At 39.1% G+C, this 18,590-nt stretch overlaps 1 protein-coding gene across 28 annotated transcripts in view; it reads right to left on the bottom strand.

Annotated features, from left to right (window-relative positions):
- PRLR (prolactin receptor) overlaps positions 1 to 18,590 on the bottom strand; it is a 203,920-nt gene that overhangs the window by 26,937 nt on the left and 158,393 nt on the right. For 16 of the 28 annotated variants that reach the window (XM_021379337.1, XM_021379338.1, XM_021379339.1 and 13 more), the window contains 4 exons: positions 7,372 to 7,439; positions 7,057 to 7,169; positions 1,199 to 1,312; positions 51 to 183 (listed from right to left, as the gene is read on the bottom strand). In XM_021379337.1, the coding sequence (XP_021235012.1) occupies positions 51 to 183; positions 1,199 to 1,268 (203 nt within the window). In that variant the 5' untranslated portion in view covers positions 1,269 to 1,312; positions 7,057 to 7,169; positions 7,372 to 7,439. Of the gene's footprint in view, positions 1 to 50; positions 184 to 1,198; positions 1,313 to 7,056; positions 7,170 to 7,371; positions 7,440 to 7,898; positions 8,560 to 12,003; positions 12,337 to 12,744; positions 12,850 to 18,590 lie in introns of those variants that run through there. The other 12 variants (XM_021379340.1, XM_021379325.1, XM_021379317.1 and 9 more) reach the window with 9 other exon arrangements.

Below are 18,590 nucleotides of genomic sequence, written 5' to 3' on the forward strand. Positions count from 1 at the left end.
CATTCTGTCATAACCATCACTTGATAACTTACTTATTCACCGCTTTTTACCTGTCCTTGCTGTAGAACAGGGTGTAATTGGTAGGAAGTCCTCCATCTGAACCAGGCTTCCACCAACAAGAAAAGGTTTCCTTTTCTAGAGAACGACATCTTATTATCTTAGGTTTTCCAGGGTATGCTTGACCTAGGGAAGTGCAGAAATCCACCTAGTTATATTAAGGTTGGACAGTGGGTTTTTTTTTTTGTTGTTATAGTTGTTACTGAATGGCAAATTCAATATGAAATGCTTGAGGAGAACAAAATTATTTGAAACTAAGGACTGAATTTGGTAAATAAATCTTCCTTGAAAGAGGATTTATGTCAAGACATTCAGAGAAGTAAATATATTATATCTCAAATTTCTGAAACAGTGGCTAATATTTAATAATAATCAGTTTTACCTAAATTTCAGAAGTGTTCAGTAATCTTCAAAATAAATTAAAAACCACAGAATCAAATGCATGATTTACTGTTTTATCTTTCCTAAAACATCAAAAATCTTTATCTCCAGATCACCTTAGAATTAAACTTTCCCATCAGCTTTGTGATAGAAGCAAAATTCCGTTATTTACACAACTCTAAAAGTATCAAATATTAAGGGGAAATTATAGAGAAGAAAGGTTATAAAAAGAAGGAATCAATTAGATGTATGTAATATTTTGAGTCCTGCAACCTGAACTTGTTCATTAATTTTATGAACATTCCATAATAATCGTAATACATTTTAGAATACTTCCTGTTAAGATTACTTGTTACTAACTTCCAACAAGAAAACAGACCATAATTTTACATACTTTTTCACAGGAAGAGCATGTGGCTTTTTGACCTAAGTTTACTCTCACTTCATTAAAGTTCCTTACCATGCCTTTAACAGTGTTAGTACTCATATGATGCTAATTCCCAAAAAGGTGACAAGGATGGAGTGAGAGCAGGGAGAGAGTGAATACCTTTCATTATCATCATCACATTATCATTAAATTAATATTATGAAAAGAAAAGAGGACTCAAGCCATTTTCAAGATCTCCATACAAAACTTTGAGAGAAAGCAGTTCAAATACACACAGGTTCCAGTGATGGTCAGGATAGATCAAGTAAAGCCTCAGACTTCTGAAAGAAGTGTTTCAAGGAAAACAAGTGTTCTGGGAAATTTTGTCCTTACCTGTCAGAGCCACTGTGGTCAGAGGAAGTAACAACATAATTTGAACAGACAATATCAATTTCTGTTTCATGATTTCCACTTCACTCCGGGAGGGATTATCACATCAAGGACTCACTGAAAAACATGCAATCGTGCAAAAGTCAATAACAGTGGAACATGCAATATATATCCATTTTGATCAAAGTCCTTTCTGAACTGCAGCTAATTGATTCTTGTTATTACTCAGACAGGTGTGGCATGAGTACATTTTCACTTCACAGGAAGAAAACTTGAGTTGAAGAGTAGTAAACAGATCTTTCTGCAAGCCTTTGATCAGATAGCAATGCTGGGATTAGGGTTCCAGTGCATTAACTTATCTTCCACATTTATTTGGCAGTTTGGGGCAGAGAATGCTGTTCTTAAAGCTCTCACATCTGACATTAATTTACCTGAGAAATCAGTCTCTTAGTAACAAAAAATACTTTCCTCTTTGATGATACAAAAAGAGCTCAACACATTTGAACTCTGAAGGTCCTGAAAACAGAATATAAATAGAAAATATCCACATTTTATGTAAATGTTTGGGATTTTTTAGCCAGTCTCATGACTTCTGAATATTGGGAACTGGCAAGGTCAAATTCAGATCACCCAGCCTGAAGAACAATATTCTGTGTGTTCAACTCCTCGTTTTTACTGCATTTAATTTTGCAGGAAAGCAGAAAAGACAAGAACAGAGAGTAGAAACCACAGAAAAAGCAGATAACTTCACAATTAGTTGATCAGGTGAAAACGCCAGACGAGATGCAATTACAATGGCTCTGTCTTCAGCCCGTCAAGGCAAGGCAGAACTCAGGCGCCATACAGTGGCCTCAGCGGCTGCGGAGCCCCAGTGCCTGCAGAGGCTGACACCACTAGGTGTCCTCAGCACTCAGCGTACAGCTCCGGGGGACCGGGAGCCCCAGCTGCTCCTAAGTCTGCCCAGGCTGAAGAAAAGGCAGAATTAATCGAAGCAAACCTCTTGGTTCCCCCACCAGTACACTCTCTGCTTGGAGATGGTGAATGCAGTCGGTGGCCAGCCTTACTCTTCGAAAATAAAGATAAACATTAATTATCTGAAGGGGTACCATCTTACATCAGCTTTCCACTCCTAACAAGTACATCTGTCAGGTATTTTGTGCTCAAAACCATTCAGTGTAGCACAGCGTGAGAACAAGACATCTCTTGGCAGAGGAAAAATTCTTTGTGGTTTATCAGATGACTCAATTTTCATTATGCAATTCATTTTCTGTATCAAGAAACTAAAGCTGGTCAGAACATAAATGATTTTCAAGTGCAAAGGGAAATTAAGTATCAGTTAATTTCACTGATACTAAAATGTATTCACTGAGGACAAAGGGCTTCGGAATATCCAGGCACGCTTCGTGCATGCATCTGAGCAACACTCTGTACAACTGCATCTGGGTTCATTTTATACTCACTTACAGAGATCTGTGCATCCACAGTCCGTGCAGAGCAGAACACTTAAGTATAAACTCTGTTTTTGTCTAAGCACAAGCAAATTTTATGACTGTAAAAAAACCTACAGGCACAACTGTTAGTGTTCAGTTTCAGAAATGATCTGTAAACGTGGTGTTACATAAAGCAGAATACAGACCATTGAACTCAGTTTTGAGCATTGAGGCACATTTTTCTCAAGTAAGGGTGAAATAATGAACTGTAAACAATAACCATTTCACGTACAGACAATAACACAGTTGTTTTATTATTATCAAAAATGGGTGAACACTTGTAAAACACAGCACTTTCAAGTTGAGGCTCACGCTGTGCTTGCCTGTAGGGTACTGACACCATACACGTATATATTTTTTCTTTTAGAGATGTACCTTTTCTGTGTGAATAAACAGAGAAGCATAATCAGGAAAGAACTGAATGAGAGCACTCTACAAGGAAAACAGGATAATTTTGGAAACTGAAGACCCAAAGAATCAAATTAATAGAAATAGGATTTAATTAGTGCATTTATAAGCAATGATACTTTTTTGGGGATAATTCATTGTTTAAAAATGAAATGATCATGAACCACCTCTGTGATGTGGCTATGAGAAAGAACAGGAGAGATACAAGAAGGGATATGGACTTATTATTGCCACACACATAGTATCTGGGACATAAAAAAGTCCATCTAAAATTCTGGTCATTTATATGCTGAAAACACCCCCTCGCCTCCTTCCTACAGAAGGTGGATAACCTACAGAAATAAACAGGTTAATATGTTTAGAACAGATTTAGAAAACAGCTGCTAACATAAACAGGGAACACAGAGGCCACCTCATGATGGAGAGTTAAGGAATTGGCTTTTTATTCCACAGAAGGATCTGATTGTCCACTATAAACATACCAGGGGATTATCATCAAAAGAGGGGAAAAAAGAATGTATAAACTTTAGCAAATGTTGAAACAAGAATAAATGGCTGTAATTAACTCAAAAAAATTAGAAAAAAAAAAGCCATCATCACAGAAATGAGCTTCTGGAATAGGCTTGAAAAGCAAAAATTCCCATCTAATTTTCCCAGAGAGTCTGATCTACTATGAAATTTATATGACATGGTGGTTCGTTATAGCTGGGAAGTGGTATTTATGGCCCAGTGTCTGTTTTCCTGGTTGGTGTTTCAATGCCATTTAAATATCTTGAATCATTAACAGTTAGAAAACTGCCCACAAGCATAGGATGGTTGGATAGCCTATTTTACATACAGAATGCAACACTTTCAAAATGCTTTCAAGATATTTTCTATTAAAGAATAATCACAGCGTCCAGTTATTTGCTCATAAATATGCGTTTAAAAGTATCTAAGAAAAGCATCATTCTGGTGTTTGCATTGCTTCGTGAGGGAATGTCAGCAGCAGCAGAGTAGTGGCCAGGAGGCTCCAGGCGTATTAACCATATTCCATTTGTTCTAGAGCCTGCATTTCTGTGGTTGCCAGGTCTTTGGTATTTTTGGTTCAGATACTGTTCATAGGGCTTCAGTTGATACCTTTTGTTTTTAAAAAATACTTCCTTTAATAGAAAAAAATAATGTCCACTGTGTTGTAACTGTATCAGAAGTGTACATTCCCTATATCTGCCTTGAAAATCATTTTTCTAGAGGAATAAGTAGTGCTAATGAACATGCTGTGGGGAATGCCTCACTCAGGGATACAGTATTACACCGATTTCCCAGAACCTCATGCAAAACCACTGGTACAGCAACTGATAATTAAAGATCATATGCCTCCTTTTTGAAGCTTCTGATTTAATTTCAATGAAGTTATTACATTCTAGCATTGTAGTTGAATTTCTCCCTTTTAAAATGGTGATTACACAGTCTTCAGCAGCTGTACATCACACCCCCGAAAACTGTGCACCTGGATGCAGACAGAATTTGCTACCAGGGTTTTAGAATGCACGGAAGTGAGCAGTGCTATATTTTACTATACAGTAACACTATTGTGTAATTAATAAAAATATGAAATTCTAGAGTTGAAAACTGCTTACAGTGCTGCTAGATGAAGCTGAAAGTTAAATAGAAATACTGCAATCAGGTGCTATGAATTAGGGTTTAGAGAAGAATGTCCTCATCCTAATTTATTTACAGCTTTTACATTCTTTGCATCTCTTTCTCACCTATGCTGATAGATACATTTCTTGAGATTGGCAGAGAACTCTTCATCTAGTTCTGCACAAATTGAAAGATCTCCTATCTGTGATGTTTTCAGGCTTGCAGGAATGGGAAACAACTGTAGAGCATCCACTGTCAGTGACATCCTGTCCATCACAAACTTTGTTGCCAGAGGAGTCTAAACCTGAAGTGCTTTAGCAATCTGTACCAAACACGATTCACATTCCTACCAGTTACAACAATAAATAAAGTTTGTCTCTGCAGCCTGGGGAATGCAATATACTCTCGGAACATTACAGTAAATTACCATTTGAAAGGCTGAACTACACCTGTGTGAAAACAAATATAAATAAATAATAGAATAAATTTTTGCATTCAACTATACTGTAGGTGTTGCGTGAGTGTGCCGTCCCATGCTGATTCTCACATCAACATAGATGACATATGTCCCTAACCATGACTTAGGCACTGCTATCAGTAGATGTTTTTCTGAAAGACAAGTGGTGGTTTGGGATTATACTGAACATTAGAAGTGTAGATATGTAGTGTGTTCTAAGCTCTGCCTTCCCCCTCTGCATGAGACCTAACATGGAGCCTCCAACTTACAGGTCCCTCAGGCAACCTTCATGGAGGCATGCGAGCTGTGTAGAAGACAGGTAGTTCAGGCATGCCTCTGACCTGCATTTCTGCTGAGTAATTCCAGGTAGATACTTCTAGCATGCAGGTTTTGCTGATAGCTTTGCAGGAATACATTCCGTCGGCAATGTCAGGTCAGACATCAAACTGATTTATTGTGACCAAGCTCCTCATATGCCTGTGTTGCTTAATCAGGAGGCACCTGTAAGTTCTTTAAGATTTCACCTGAGAAGCCTACCTCTGAGTTTCTAATACATTTATTCCTAAGTTCCTCTCAAACAAATCTTGTTCTAAGGGCCCTCTGCAGTCTTTTTTCTAATCAGCAGTCAGTACATGACGATGAATGGAACAACTCTCACAGATAGAGATGAATTCAGTCTACAAGACTTAAATTATATTTGGACAATAAGAATCGTGAAAGACCATATTCTTGAAAATGTTCTAGATACTGAACTTTCTCTCAAAATATTTACACACCAAACCTAATTTATGCCCACTGATCTTACAGAATTGAGCCTGGAGTTCTTTTTAAAACTCTCAACACCAAAACTGACAAGATAGGCCAAGAAAAGATCAGAGAGATCTGGACAGGCTGGATCACTGGGCTGAAGCCAATGGGATGAGGTTCAACAACACCAAGTGCCGGGTCCTGCACTTTGGCTACAGCAACTCCAGGCAACGCTACAGGCTTGGGGCAGAGTGGCTGGAAGACTGTGTAGAGAAAACAGACCACGGGGTGTTGATCGATGCTCTGCTGAGCATGAGCCAGCAGTGTGCCCAGGTGGCCAAGAAGGCCAATGGCATCCTGGCTTGTATCAGAAATAGTGTTGCCAGTAGGAGTAGGGAAGTCATTGTTCCTCTGTACTCATCACTGGTGAGGCCGCACCTCGAGTACTGTGTCCAGTTTTGGGCCCCCCACTGCAAGAAAGATATTGAGGCCCTGGAGTGTGTTCAGAGGAGGGCGACGAAACTGGTGAGGGGTCTGGAGCACAGGCCTTATGAGGAGCGGCTGAGGGAGCTGGGATTGTTCAGTCTGGAGAAGAGGAGGCTCAGGGGAGACCTTAATCGCTCTCTGTAACTACCTGAAGGGAGGTTGCAGTGAGCTGGGGGTCAGCCTCTTCTCTCTTGTAACTAGTGACAGGATGAGGGGGAATGGCTTCAAGTTGCAGCAGGGGAAATTTAGGCTGGACATTAGGAAACACTACTTTTCTGAAAGAGTGGTCAGGCGCTGGAACGGGCTTCCCAGGGAGGTGGTTGAGCCACCGTCCCTGGAGGTGTTCAAGAAACATTTAGATGTGGCGTTGAGAGACATGGTTTAGTGGGGTTATTGGTGGTAGGTGGATGGTTGGACTGGATGATCTTGTAGGCCTTTTCCAACCTAGCTAATTCTATGATTCTATGATAAAACTGCAAGAAGCTATCATCACCTGTCCTTAACAGACTGGGAACGAAGACAGAGAAAGAAAAAGGACTTTGCTAAAACTCGTACTAGAAATGCACCAAATGCTATTTTTTTTTTCCTGAATATCACCAAAACCACCATTGCAAACCTTGATTTAACTAACAACGGCGATTTTCCTCCACCTGTTTCATGGCTCCTGAAGATTCAGTTTTCTTCACTGGTGGTCCGTATGTTTAGCCATAATCTCATGACTTTTATTCCTACAGTATTCCTTCACAGACAAGAAAAGCATAAGCTGTAAAGAGGAAAATTTTAAAGACTGAAAATTTGAATTTAAATTAGATCTTGGTTATTGCTCTTGAAGCTCATCTCAAATAACTACTAAGCCCTACTCCCCAATAATTATCCTACTATGATACTTTATTTATAAATAAAATATTAATAAAAATAGTATCTGTAAATAGCACAGTCATGAAATATGAAGTCTAGTTTCCTACCAAAAGGATTCATGTGTGCAAAGAAAAATTTGTTCCTCTCATTCATGAACGTCAGATCTCTCGATTATCTGCAAGAGAAAAAAGTAATTCCAGGATAAGCATATTACTGGGAGTATCACGACTTAATTCATAAAACATAAGGAGCAAAAAAAAATCACTGTATACTAACTGACTCAGACATAGACACTCTAAGTTAATTAAACATTGAGAGCTCACATTTAAACATTGAGAGCAATAGTAGCTATGGTAAAATAACATGTTGCTGTACAGTCTTTCCGTTATCTGTTTCAATAAGATCATACTTTTTTTTTAGCAATTTAGCATGCAGTGCAGCTTTAGACTGTGCTATTGTGTGAATAAAGGCTAATCACCATATACACAAAAGCTGGGACAGGAACAGATGAAAAATGACGGGTGGGGGGAGGAACCCTGGCAACCTAATCAGTGAAAATGGGGCACAGGGCAGCAGCTACGCCTAAGTCTACTGAAGAAAACAATCGGCCCATTGTCCCCTGTGCAGAACCCACCAGGAGGAGTCAATCAAACAAATCCCCTTCCCTGTACACCTAGCAGAGAGAAGGAGGGAGAGCAGTCACAATGGGATGCAGGAGGGAAAGAATCTGGGGAATGTGGCAGGCTTATTATGACATATTTAGTGGAAAGAGAAACAGCAGGGAAAGGGATAGAAGTGGACTGGGGTAAACACAGGGAAAACAAGGAGAAGAATGGAACAAAGGGGCCAGTCAAGTGTACACTGTTCAGTAAGCTTGTCTGACTGGGATGTGCGCCTGGTTACCTTAGTCTACCCTATACCCTCATGAAGTCCTATTCCTGTTCTCTGGATGTGTTCTGTTCTGCATAAACTTGGATGCTAACTTCCAGCTAGGTTAGGCGGTCGGCACGGTCAGTGCTCTGCACGAGACTGTAGACCTCTGGGCTCATACACAGCTCCCCAGCAACTGGGAGATCAGTGGGTCTGCAGCCAGCTCCTGGATATGCTGGCCACCTCAGCTACCAGAATGATCCACATTTTATACAAACACACACACAAATTTCTACCATTAGCAAACTTACATTTGTGCTGACACTGTGGCTGTGTGTGTTTATGGCATCTGTGCCCACCCATTGAGAGCAGACAGTCAGCTTTGCTACTGGCACAGCCTGACAATACCTATTGAGCTGATTCACCTACCTCTAACAGAACAAAATCCAATGTTTTACTAAAAAAGACTCTACATACAGTTGACTGCACTCTGCTGCGAAGAAATAATTTAGATTGGCTTTGGTGGGCAATTTATCAGACAGAGTAAGAAAAATTACTTATATACAAAATTAATAACTTTGGGATTGCTAACTTGGAAATTGCTAACTCGGAAATTGCTAACTCCCTCAATTTCTTATGAATTTGTATTTCTTCAAATACTTGGAAAAAAAGTAGAATATTTTTGCACTGAACATCCATAACGGTCCGGATCTACCCGGACACTAGGTGGGTTTCTCAGTTACAAGGGTATTCTTTTGTTTGGCTCCATTTCAGTAAAGATCATAAAAACAATAAAAATACCATGAAATAATCGGGCACCTAGCTCTCATGCTGTTACAGAGGAACAGCTTTAATTGAGGGCAATAAGCGATTTCTTTTATAGGTGCATATACAAAATGGTATAGATAACATACAACTGAATATGGCAAAAGTATGTTTGCAAAGAAGTTACTCAGCGATGTTATAGGCAAAAAGTAATTCGAAGAGTTCAAAGACATCTGTTTCAGTCCTAGGAATGGAGTTTGATTCAAGACTGGCTCAGTAAATGAATTCTCTCAAAATACAATCTGCCTTGTAGATCTTGATCACTTCATAGGCACTTTTTAAAAATGATGCAGTTGTTCTATATATAAATGAAATCTAGTTCTAAGAGAAAATGTATGGTTGTAATTGCTAAAAAAAAAAATTATGAAAATTGTTTTTTCCTGAAGTCAGTCATGCTTAGAAATAAACCTTCCCCTTTTTTTTCCTGATTTCTATACCTTAGTACTACAAAGACTCTGCCCTACCACCAAGTTTTACTCTGCTCTTGTGACTGCTTTCATCAGTAAGAGATATCATGGACTAGTGATAGATTCTTATGTAATTGACTGTGACTGATTGTGAAAGGTCATTTTTACTACAGCTACAGTAATGCCATGAGCACTGGACTGTTCATATCCCAGAATTCAGAAAGGCTAATGACAGAACTGATCATATCTCCTGCCTAAACCAGAACAAAGACTCTCACCCAAGGTATTCCTGTATCAAATAACCATTATTCAGATCTTATTTATCACCATAATCCTGAGAACAAAGACAGTATCCCACCATGTTAGGTACTGTGCAAAGAATAGTTTCTGCTCTTATGAACTAAAAATGTAAATAATGAAGTAATAATAGAGTGGAAGAAGGGGCAGGTCAAAATTTGATTTTTTTTTTGAAACTAAGGATTAATATCACTACAAAATCTTTCCAAAGAATTCCATAAATATGGAGCCTATTAACAGCCAGCTTTGGTAAATTTTCACTTCAGAATGTCAGAAACTCCGTTTGAATGAAAACCAGCATGAGAAGATCTTCAGAAGGCAAAAGTAAATAAAGAAAAACTAAGAAAACTAAATAAATATCAACAGAAAGCATTTTGTTTTGAATTTTTCCAGTAGAAGATTTTCTGAAATCTAAGCCAGTATGCAAATAATTTCAGTTTGTTACTAACTTTTTTGGAGGGGCAATGGAAATGTGATAAAAAATTTCTGACAGTCCTCAATTATACACAGAATTTCAATGAGCAATGCAATAGCAAGAGTTCTCTTCCTCATAGTTTTGGCGGAAGATATTGGTGTAGAGAAAAAATGTTCATGGCAGACAGACTGCAATGACCAGAAGCAAAGGAAGCAAAATACAGTTTTAAAAGTAGTAAAGGGAATATAGTAATGAAGAAAAGTGCGAAAGATTTGTGGAGTGAATTAGATGGAAAGACACAATGAAGAAAGACACAGCAGAAGTTGGCACTGGGCAGTAAAGGGCTGGATAAAACATGCATTCTAATATTCCCTTTGATTTTCGGAACTTCTACCACTGGATGCTAACCCTAAACAGCTTTCTCTAGGTGAACACAAGTGATGGGGTTCGGTGGGAGAAAAAAATCTCAGAATGCTCATGCATGCAATGTCAGTATGGTAATGCTGAAGAAAGCTGTGACCTTATCTCTAGAACAGTTTCTTTATTCTTTGCCACTGAAATAGCCCATTTTGGCTGAGTATGTGTCTGAAGTCTCTTTTCAAAGCTTTATGATTGTGGTAAGAGTGTAACAAAAAGAACCTGGTTACAGAGGAAAAAATGTTCTTCGGTCACAAATGCTCTCAGTAATTAACAACAGCAGCAGAGAAAACTACTGGGCAAATAACTGTCTTCTGTTTCAATGTTTTCTTTCTTCAAGAGGTCCTGTAAGACGTCATGTTAGTGGCTGTTTCTTTGTCTTTTTCCCAGAACATGCTGTACATTTAAACTTGTACTGCTTAAGAGATTCTAGAGCTACTCAGTAAACAATGCAACTATGAAAAAGTGCTCCTCCAATCAAAATACTCAATTTTCCATGATGTGTGAATTTTTGATTAAGAACATTTCTCCGACATGCTCAGAAATGTTTAAATCTGATAGAAGAGCTTTCTAATTGCAATGCTAAAGGCTACCAATACCACGGACAGCTGAAATGGCACACAAGTTTGCTAAGGGAATTAAACCATATTATTCTGGTAATCTAGAATAGAGGGAAAATAATACAATTATTGGAGATAAAAAGCTGACTGTAATATAAATGAAGCAATATTTATCCTTCAATTTTCATTTTCCTGAGCACAAAATAATTTCTCTTTTAGCACTTCTGACCTAAAGCATTATATCTTCTTTAGTACAGAAACATGCAGGCATGCAGGGATATCTCTTCTAGCTCTAAACTTGGTAGCACTTCATAGATATATTTTGTAGATACTAAATCCCAAGTAAACTAGAGTTTAACATATTTTACAAATCTTTAAATAGGTGATGATAATCCCTACCATCAGTAGAAACCACACAGCCTCCTGGTGGAGAGTATCTACAGAAAGCCAAATGTTCAGATCTCTCTGGACTTTCCAGAGGCCAAACCAGTAACAGAATCAACACTGCTGTATCACAGCCCTCCAGAATGCCACATCCTGTAGCAAAAATACCTTTAATTACAGCTTCATAAGGAAAACATACTAAACTCATAAAAGCTACATAACACCTTTCTGAAGGAACTGCATTCCCTCTTTAATTAGCAGCATGATTTCCCTTATTTTCTAATTTCTTCACGGTGAATATACAAACTTAGTGAAGTATAGCACTGACCTGATCTACCCCTATCTTCATCCCAGGCTGTAACTCCTAGCAGATTCTCAGTCATGGTGAACTGTGTTTTGGATTTTTCTTTTGTTTTTTAAGTACAAGGAAGTGACCCTGAGGTTGTAGACTGCGAGGCCTTTATGCACTTGTTTACAGAATTAAAACTTACACCGCAATCTCCAGAGGTTAAAGGTAAATTTATTAATGTATTCATTCATTAACCCATTCATTCATTAACTTACTTGTTCTGCTCCTTACAGACTGCAAGGACGGTACTGTGTTGCCTACTGATGAGTGCACTTCTAACAGGTGATATGTGCATCCCTGAGGGCCAAACGAAATGTGTCAAGAAACGAACTGAAGAAATCCATTTTGCAAAGACAGAGATGTTCATTGCATGAAAGTGAACAGATGGTTTCACAAGCACAGATTAGTACAGAATATTACATTTCAGACTATGGGTAGTGTTCAGCTTTAACAGCTAAGAACATAAGAATGCCTCTCCCTTACCTCCACAGTAGTAACAAATATGTCCAATTACACTGAACATGAATGTTTCAGCTGGCCTGATTCCTCTCTCAAGGTAGTATATTCCTTGGTTAAATAATAAGAAATAGCTACTAAGCAGAACTTGGGGAAGAAAAGCTTTCACAGTATAAAAAATACATACTGTACTGAAGTAAAATCTATTTAGCACTTTTCTTCTGTATGTTCCTGTTGTCTGGTTATAAAAAAATCTGCAATGGAAATGGAGGACTTCTGGTTACAGCATATATCAATGCATTACACTACATCTGTTTTTTTTCAGTAAGTGTTCTTGATTCACGGTCTCCTACCTGTGTTCAGTGACCGTGACATTTTTCCTTTGCACTCCGTCTCAGAACGGACCCACGGTGTGTACTGTAACTTTCAAGTTTTATGTGCTTTATTATACAGGTCATGATTTCACCTTGGAACAATGGAGACAACACAATAATTCTCACCATTTAGAACAGCGTACTTCTCCAACGTAATAAAAGTTCCAGCTGCCCAAGGGCTAAGGTGGAAGGTACAAAGGTGAGGTAATGGAGGGGTCACTTCAGAGCTGCCTGCAAGTGAAGCAATATGACTTTCACATCAATGAAAACTCTGACTGAAATTCAAGTTTTGCTAGCTGCATGTAGACAAAGATGACTTTTTATACCAAAGCATCCAAAACGTCAGATCCACATGCTTTACTTGGACAAAAGCAATCTCATAAAAAACATCAGGAAAAAAAAGGTGTGAAGGTCATAAATCTTAAACATCAATGACGTTTCTTTTAGAAGTATTTGATATTTGCATGGAAACAAAGCATCAGGAGTCTTCATGCTTTCCCTTGGTATAGTGGACTTCATGGTAAGTTGCATTAAGCTAGTACATTTTACGAACAGCTGAAATAATTTTAAGCATGGTAATTTAGGCCACTGGAAAACAACCATTAGTCCCTGTAATTAACATCAGTCCATTTTGTTTTACATCCCATAACAATCAATTTTAATTATCCAATCATAGTTGCCCAATCATGTTTCAGTTGTTAATAATGTTCATTTTGTGTTTAATCCACAGCATTGCTTCTATAATCCCTGAAATAAAAACCTTATGCTGACATTTAAGCACAGAGAAATGCCAGGTTGAAAAAAATGCTGTAACTGTCTGTTTTACTTTAGGTAGTAACACAGCACAGGCTCTTAAATCCTTGCTTACATAAAGCCTGACCTTTTCACTTGATATAAAAGTCATTTTTATTGAAACTTGGATCCACACCTTCCATCATTATTGTTACTTGCCTCTTTTCATGTTGTATTTTCAGTGATGCCTTTTACGGTCATATGCCTGCATCTTCCTGGCTGTGTGTCCTACTTAGAGGCATATTTTATACAATGTAAATGGAAAAATTGTTGAAGAATAACACAGCCGTGTTTTAAACTGCTCTTTTCATTTAATCCCGAAACAATGTTGAATATATGGTTTGACACTTAATGCTGGCACCAGACTTCCAAATCCAGTGCAAACTACTGAAAGGGGCACTGTGCAGCCAGCCTTGAGCCAGAGCAGTCAGATCTCTGCCTCACTCTTTTTCCGCCATTTGAAAATGGTGGGCCCCTCAGAGTGCCGGTGAAAAGGACGGCTACATCTCTAACAAGGCTGCCAATACTAGAATCTTGGTGCTGACACCAGCAGGGAACAAAACAGCTCAAGTACACAGAAACCCTAGGAATCAGCCAGCAGATCAAGAGTCTCCTGGACCCTTACCTTCCTCCTGACTTGAGTTTTGTCCCAAGTGCTGCTCAGAGAACACAGGACAGTCAGCTTGTGAACTGTCTATGTGGATGAAGAACAGGTTTATAGTACAGACTCAAGCTGGTCTTCCAAGACAGTGCAAATAGCACTAGGATCTTAAAAGAGTAAATTAGTTATAGACAGTATGGATGGGTAATTCAGATATTTAGAAACCCTTAGATGTAAACAAACATTTTAGAAATATGCCAAGTGAGTCACAGGAGCCCACTGGATTACTGGGAGCTTTTCAGTATACTGCTTCTCCGTTTTTGTTTTTTCTTTTTTTTCCTCACATTTATTCAAACTGATTTTTACTATTCTTTCAAAGCCCCACCTACTTGTAAACACTTACTATCCTACTTCTCATTTACATGGCTGTCTTTTCTGAAGCATGCTGAGTGGTACACAAAACTACTAGTAACACAGATTTGTTCTTCACAGTTAAACGCTACAGAATGAAATACACTAAGAACATATTTAGTTCAACAGCCACCTCTGCTCTGTTCCTGAACTGTTTCAGACATCTACTGCCAATGAAATAGCATGCAGATGCAAGTCTCACTTATCTTTTATGTGCTATATTGTGAGGTACTTAGGACAGGTATTAAGAATCACAGATTGAGAGCCACTGGCATACAGATCTGAACACACATCCATTGACCCCATTCTCTGGGTATATTAAAGTCCTACAGAAGATGTAAGTGCAGTTGGAATGTTGCATCATCCTATAAAGACAAGAGATAAACAACACCCCGATACTGGAAGATTAAGTAAGCACAGTAATAATTGCTCACTTCCAAAAGCCTTTTTTTTGTCTTTGATACGAAAACTAAACAGGGCAGGTTTTGGTTTTTTTTTTAATAGAGATTTCTGGTACAGTCCTCCTCTAATGATGCAAAAGCACACTGGGTCTGCAAGTTGTTGGTGGGGACTGCATTTCAAAAGCTACTCTACTACTTCAGTTCCCAACTCTATCTTAATTGCCCAATTCTTTAATTGCTCAAACAAAACTCATTCTTTAAAGGGTGGAATTGGTACTTGAAAATACTTCTGCATGCACAGAAGCATCTGAAATGAAAAGGCCACTGTCTCTTTTCCAGTTTTCAAAACCTCTGATTTGAGCAAAACAGCTTACTTTATCCCTGAGTATGCCTAGAATAGTTTCACAATTATGTGCATGCAGTAGGATACACAAACAGAGAACCTCCAAATAAACAAGTATTCAGTATAAATATAGGCTGCTATGCAAAGTATGAACATTTATTCGTAGGATGAATGTTTAGTTATTAACCTAAGCTTGCTCCTTTTCATTTTAGTTCTCAATCTCAAATCACCTTCTAGGGTTCAAATAACTTACAACATTCAAAAACATAAATAAACACTGTGATTCATTCTACAGAATCACAATTTCAGCAGATTGTTTGTGAGACTTAATGAACATGTACGTTTTCTTTGAGCATAGTATTAAAGGTCTATTACATGTCAATTATTTATTCATGAGCATTTGTAAATTGTCAGATGCAAGAAAAAGCAATCTTAAGATCTTTTATGTGCCACAGACATGAATCTCCTATTGAGGAAAATTATATTAAGGCCACTTGTTTTTCATAAATCACTCTTGATTCTATTTCTCCATGTGATGGCTTTTCACACATGCAATAGATCATGGATACTAAATTTTCTTTACATGCTTGTCATGGTTTTATGATTTTTGGTTATTGGTATTTCACATCGTAACATCATGTAGTGTACTGGGAGTTAAAGAGTTAATGCTCCAGTTCAGTGGATAGTTCCGGGTACCTGGTCCTCAGAAGAACTACATTTCCCAGGGGACTTTGCTGCCCTGTTACCATTTCCGTTCAGAGGGAAAGATAAAACTGTTTGCAGATCACGAGATGCTCTCTTCTCTGCCTGTCTCTCGTCCCGGCAGCATCTCGCTCCCTAGCCATCTCACCATCGGTATTAGAGTAAGCCCTACTTTAATTCTGGACACTCTCTCTCATTTTTATTGGATTTATTAGCTTAAATTGTAATTATATTGTATTATATCTTGTGTTATTTTGCATTCTGATATCTTATTTAGTAAATTAGTTTGTTTCTCCTCAGATCATTGCCACTGTTTTGTTCTTACACCCATCTCCCTACCCTTTTCCCCCTTTTTCCCTTTTCCCTTTCCCGGGGCGTGGGTCCGTGGGTCCCCCGCCCCATTTGTCACGGAACCAGGCCGAACCTGCCTGTAAACTGTTGACATTCTTGGTGGAGAATGCGGGCACAGTTTGCTTTTTAGCTTTTAGAACAAATCTTTCTCTGCTCTCAGAGAGCTTCATTATCAATACTGCAGGAGCTGTAACTGTAAACATGACCTTGAAAACTCCAGGCAGACTGCCAATATTCTGGGATATTTTGTAAACTTTTTTGGCTGCTGCTAGCTTGCTTTTGTAAAGAGAAAAAAAAATGACTAATGTTACAGAACTTGTGATTTTTAAAGCATCTCTCAGTCTTCCCCTTGAATCCTTGATGCATTTTTTGAATGCTCATCTGATCATGTTGTCAATCTCCCTGAATGTACTACTCATCATTTTACTCATACCACTCAGTATCTGGATTTATCATATTTTGAGGAAGCTTTCTCCAAAGCCAGAGGATACTGAGTGGCAGGGAGTGTGGAGAGACTTGGGAGAGACTTTAAAGAGATGGGCATCTCTGGTGTCATGGAACTTTAATCCTGAACACCTGGAAGATCCTGGGAGCCTAAGCAGATGTTTGAGATAGGGATGTGGCAGCTCAGCCAAATCTGAGGAGGCACAAATTATTTGGGGCCTGGCTCATGCTTATCGGGCCTTATTCAGTACTATCCCAGAGAGGGAGAGAGTTTTTGAAATTGAGCAAGAGAGTCTCCAAACCAAAACAGAGGGTCCCCAAGACAAAAGAGAGAGTTTCCAAACTGAGAGTTTCCAAGTGGAGAGGGAGAATCTCCAGGTCCAGAAAGAGAGTCTTCTTGTTGAGAAACAGAATCTCCAGACTGAGCAAGAGTGTCTCCAAGCTGAGAAAGAAAGTCTCCAAGCTGAAAAGGAAGATCTCCGAGCTGAGAGAATCTCCAATCCGAGCAAGATGCCTTCCAATCCGAGCAAGATACCCTCCAATCTGAGCGGGACACCCTCCGAAATGAGCGAGATACCCTTCAAAATGAGTGGGACACTTTCCAAACCAAGCTTAACAGTCTTCAAACAGAACGAGACAACCTTCAATCTCAGCAAGACTCCCTCCAATCCAAACTAGACAGTCTTCAATCCAAACAAGACAGTCTCCAATCCGAATGAGACACCCTCCAAACTGAACAGGACGCCCTCCAAACGAGTGAGACACCCTCCAATCCAACTTTCATGCCATCTGAACTGAACATGACATCCTCCTAACAGAAAAGATGGTCCAAACCGAGCTTGAGAGAAAGAGCATGGAAAATGATCAACTTGATCAATCACAGAAAGCATCACAATTGATATCAGTTGCCCTGTAAGAGGACAGAAGGTGAAACAGATGTTGCTTCCTTCAGAACAGAAGAAGGTCTAAGGGAGCCACCCCTAAGTCCAGGGGAGGAGCCCTCAACAAGATCCCGGTCACCAATGTCCAGTAGGGCAACAACAACTGAAAGAGTAGGAGGTGAGAGAGACATCGTAACCCTTACTACTCAACCTCTGAAAATGACTGAAATTTGAGTTTTGAGAAAGGACTTTTCACACTGCCCAAATGAATGCACTGTCATCAGGTTACTTCGATGCTGGGACAATGGGGCCAACAGTGCACTGCTAGACAGTAAAGAAGCCCGCCAGCTGGGAAGTATTGCCAGAGACTCAGCCACTGACAGAGGTATCAGTAGATGGCAGGATGAGTCCTTCACCCTTTGGAAGTGGATGCTATTAGCTGTAAAGGAAAAATACCCCTTCAAAAATGATCAGATGCCTGAGATAAAGAAATAGACTTCTATGGAAAAAGACATCCAATATTTGAGAGAATGCGCTTTGGTGGAAATGTTACATGACCCCATGTTTTTTCCTGATGATCCAAACCAAGAGCATGATCCTGAGAGAGTCAGGTGTACACCAGAGATGTGGTGTATATTCACAAGAACTGCACCAGAAAAGTACGCCGGTGCATTAGCAGCCATGTATGGCAAAGGGGAAAGAAGATGTCCTATGGGTGAACTGATTTCTAGGCTCCATGACTTTGAGCTATATTTAACACCTCTGAAAGTTTATGCTTCAGCCATTGTAAAGGTAACTGAAAGACTGGATAAAATTGAGAGTAATCAAGAAGATATAATGGAGGAACTGACTACTGTGCCTCATGATGACAAAACTGATGACAATCAGGATTATTGAGACAGCCTACCGGAGGGACTGAGCACTTTGTTTTCCTCCCAACCTGCATCATCCAACATCTCAGCTATTAGAAAAAGACATCCTCCTGCTCGAGCAAGTGACGACAGTAAGACTATGTTGCGTATTGCCTTGTGGCGTTACCTATGTGA

This window comes from Numida meleagris, chromosome Z, assembly GCF_002078875.1.
Source record: "Numida meleagris isolate 19003 breed g44 Domestic line chromosome Z, NumMel1.0, whole genome shotgun sequence".
NCBI lineage: Eukaryota > Metazoa > Chordata > Aves > Galliformes > Numididae > Numida > Numida meleagris.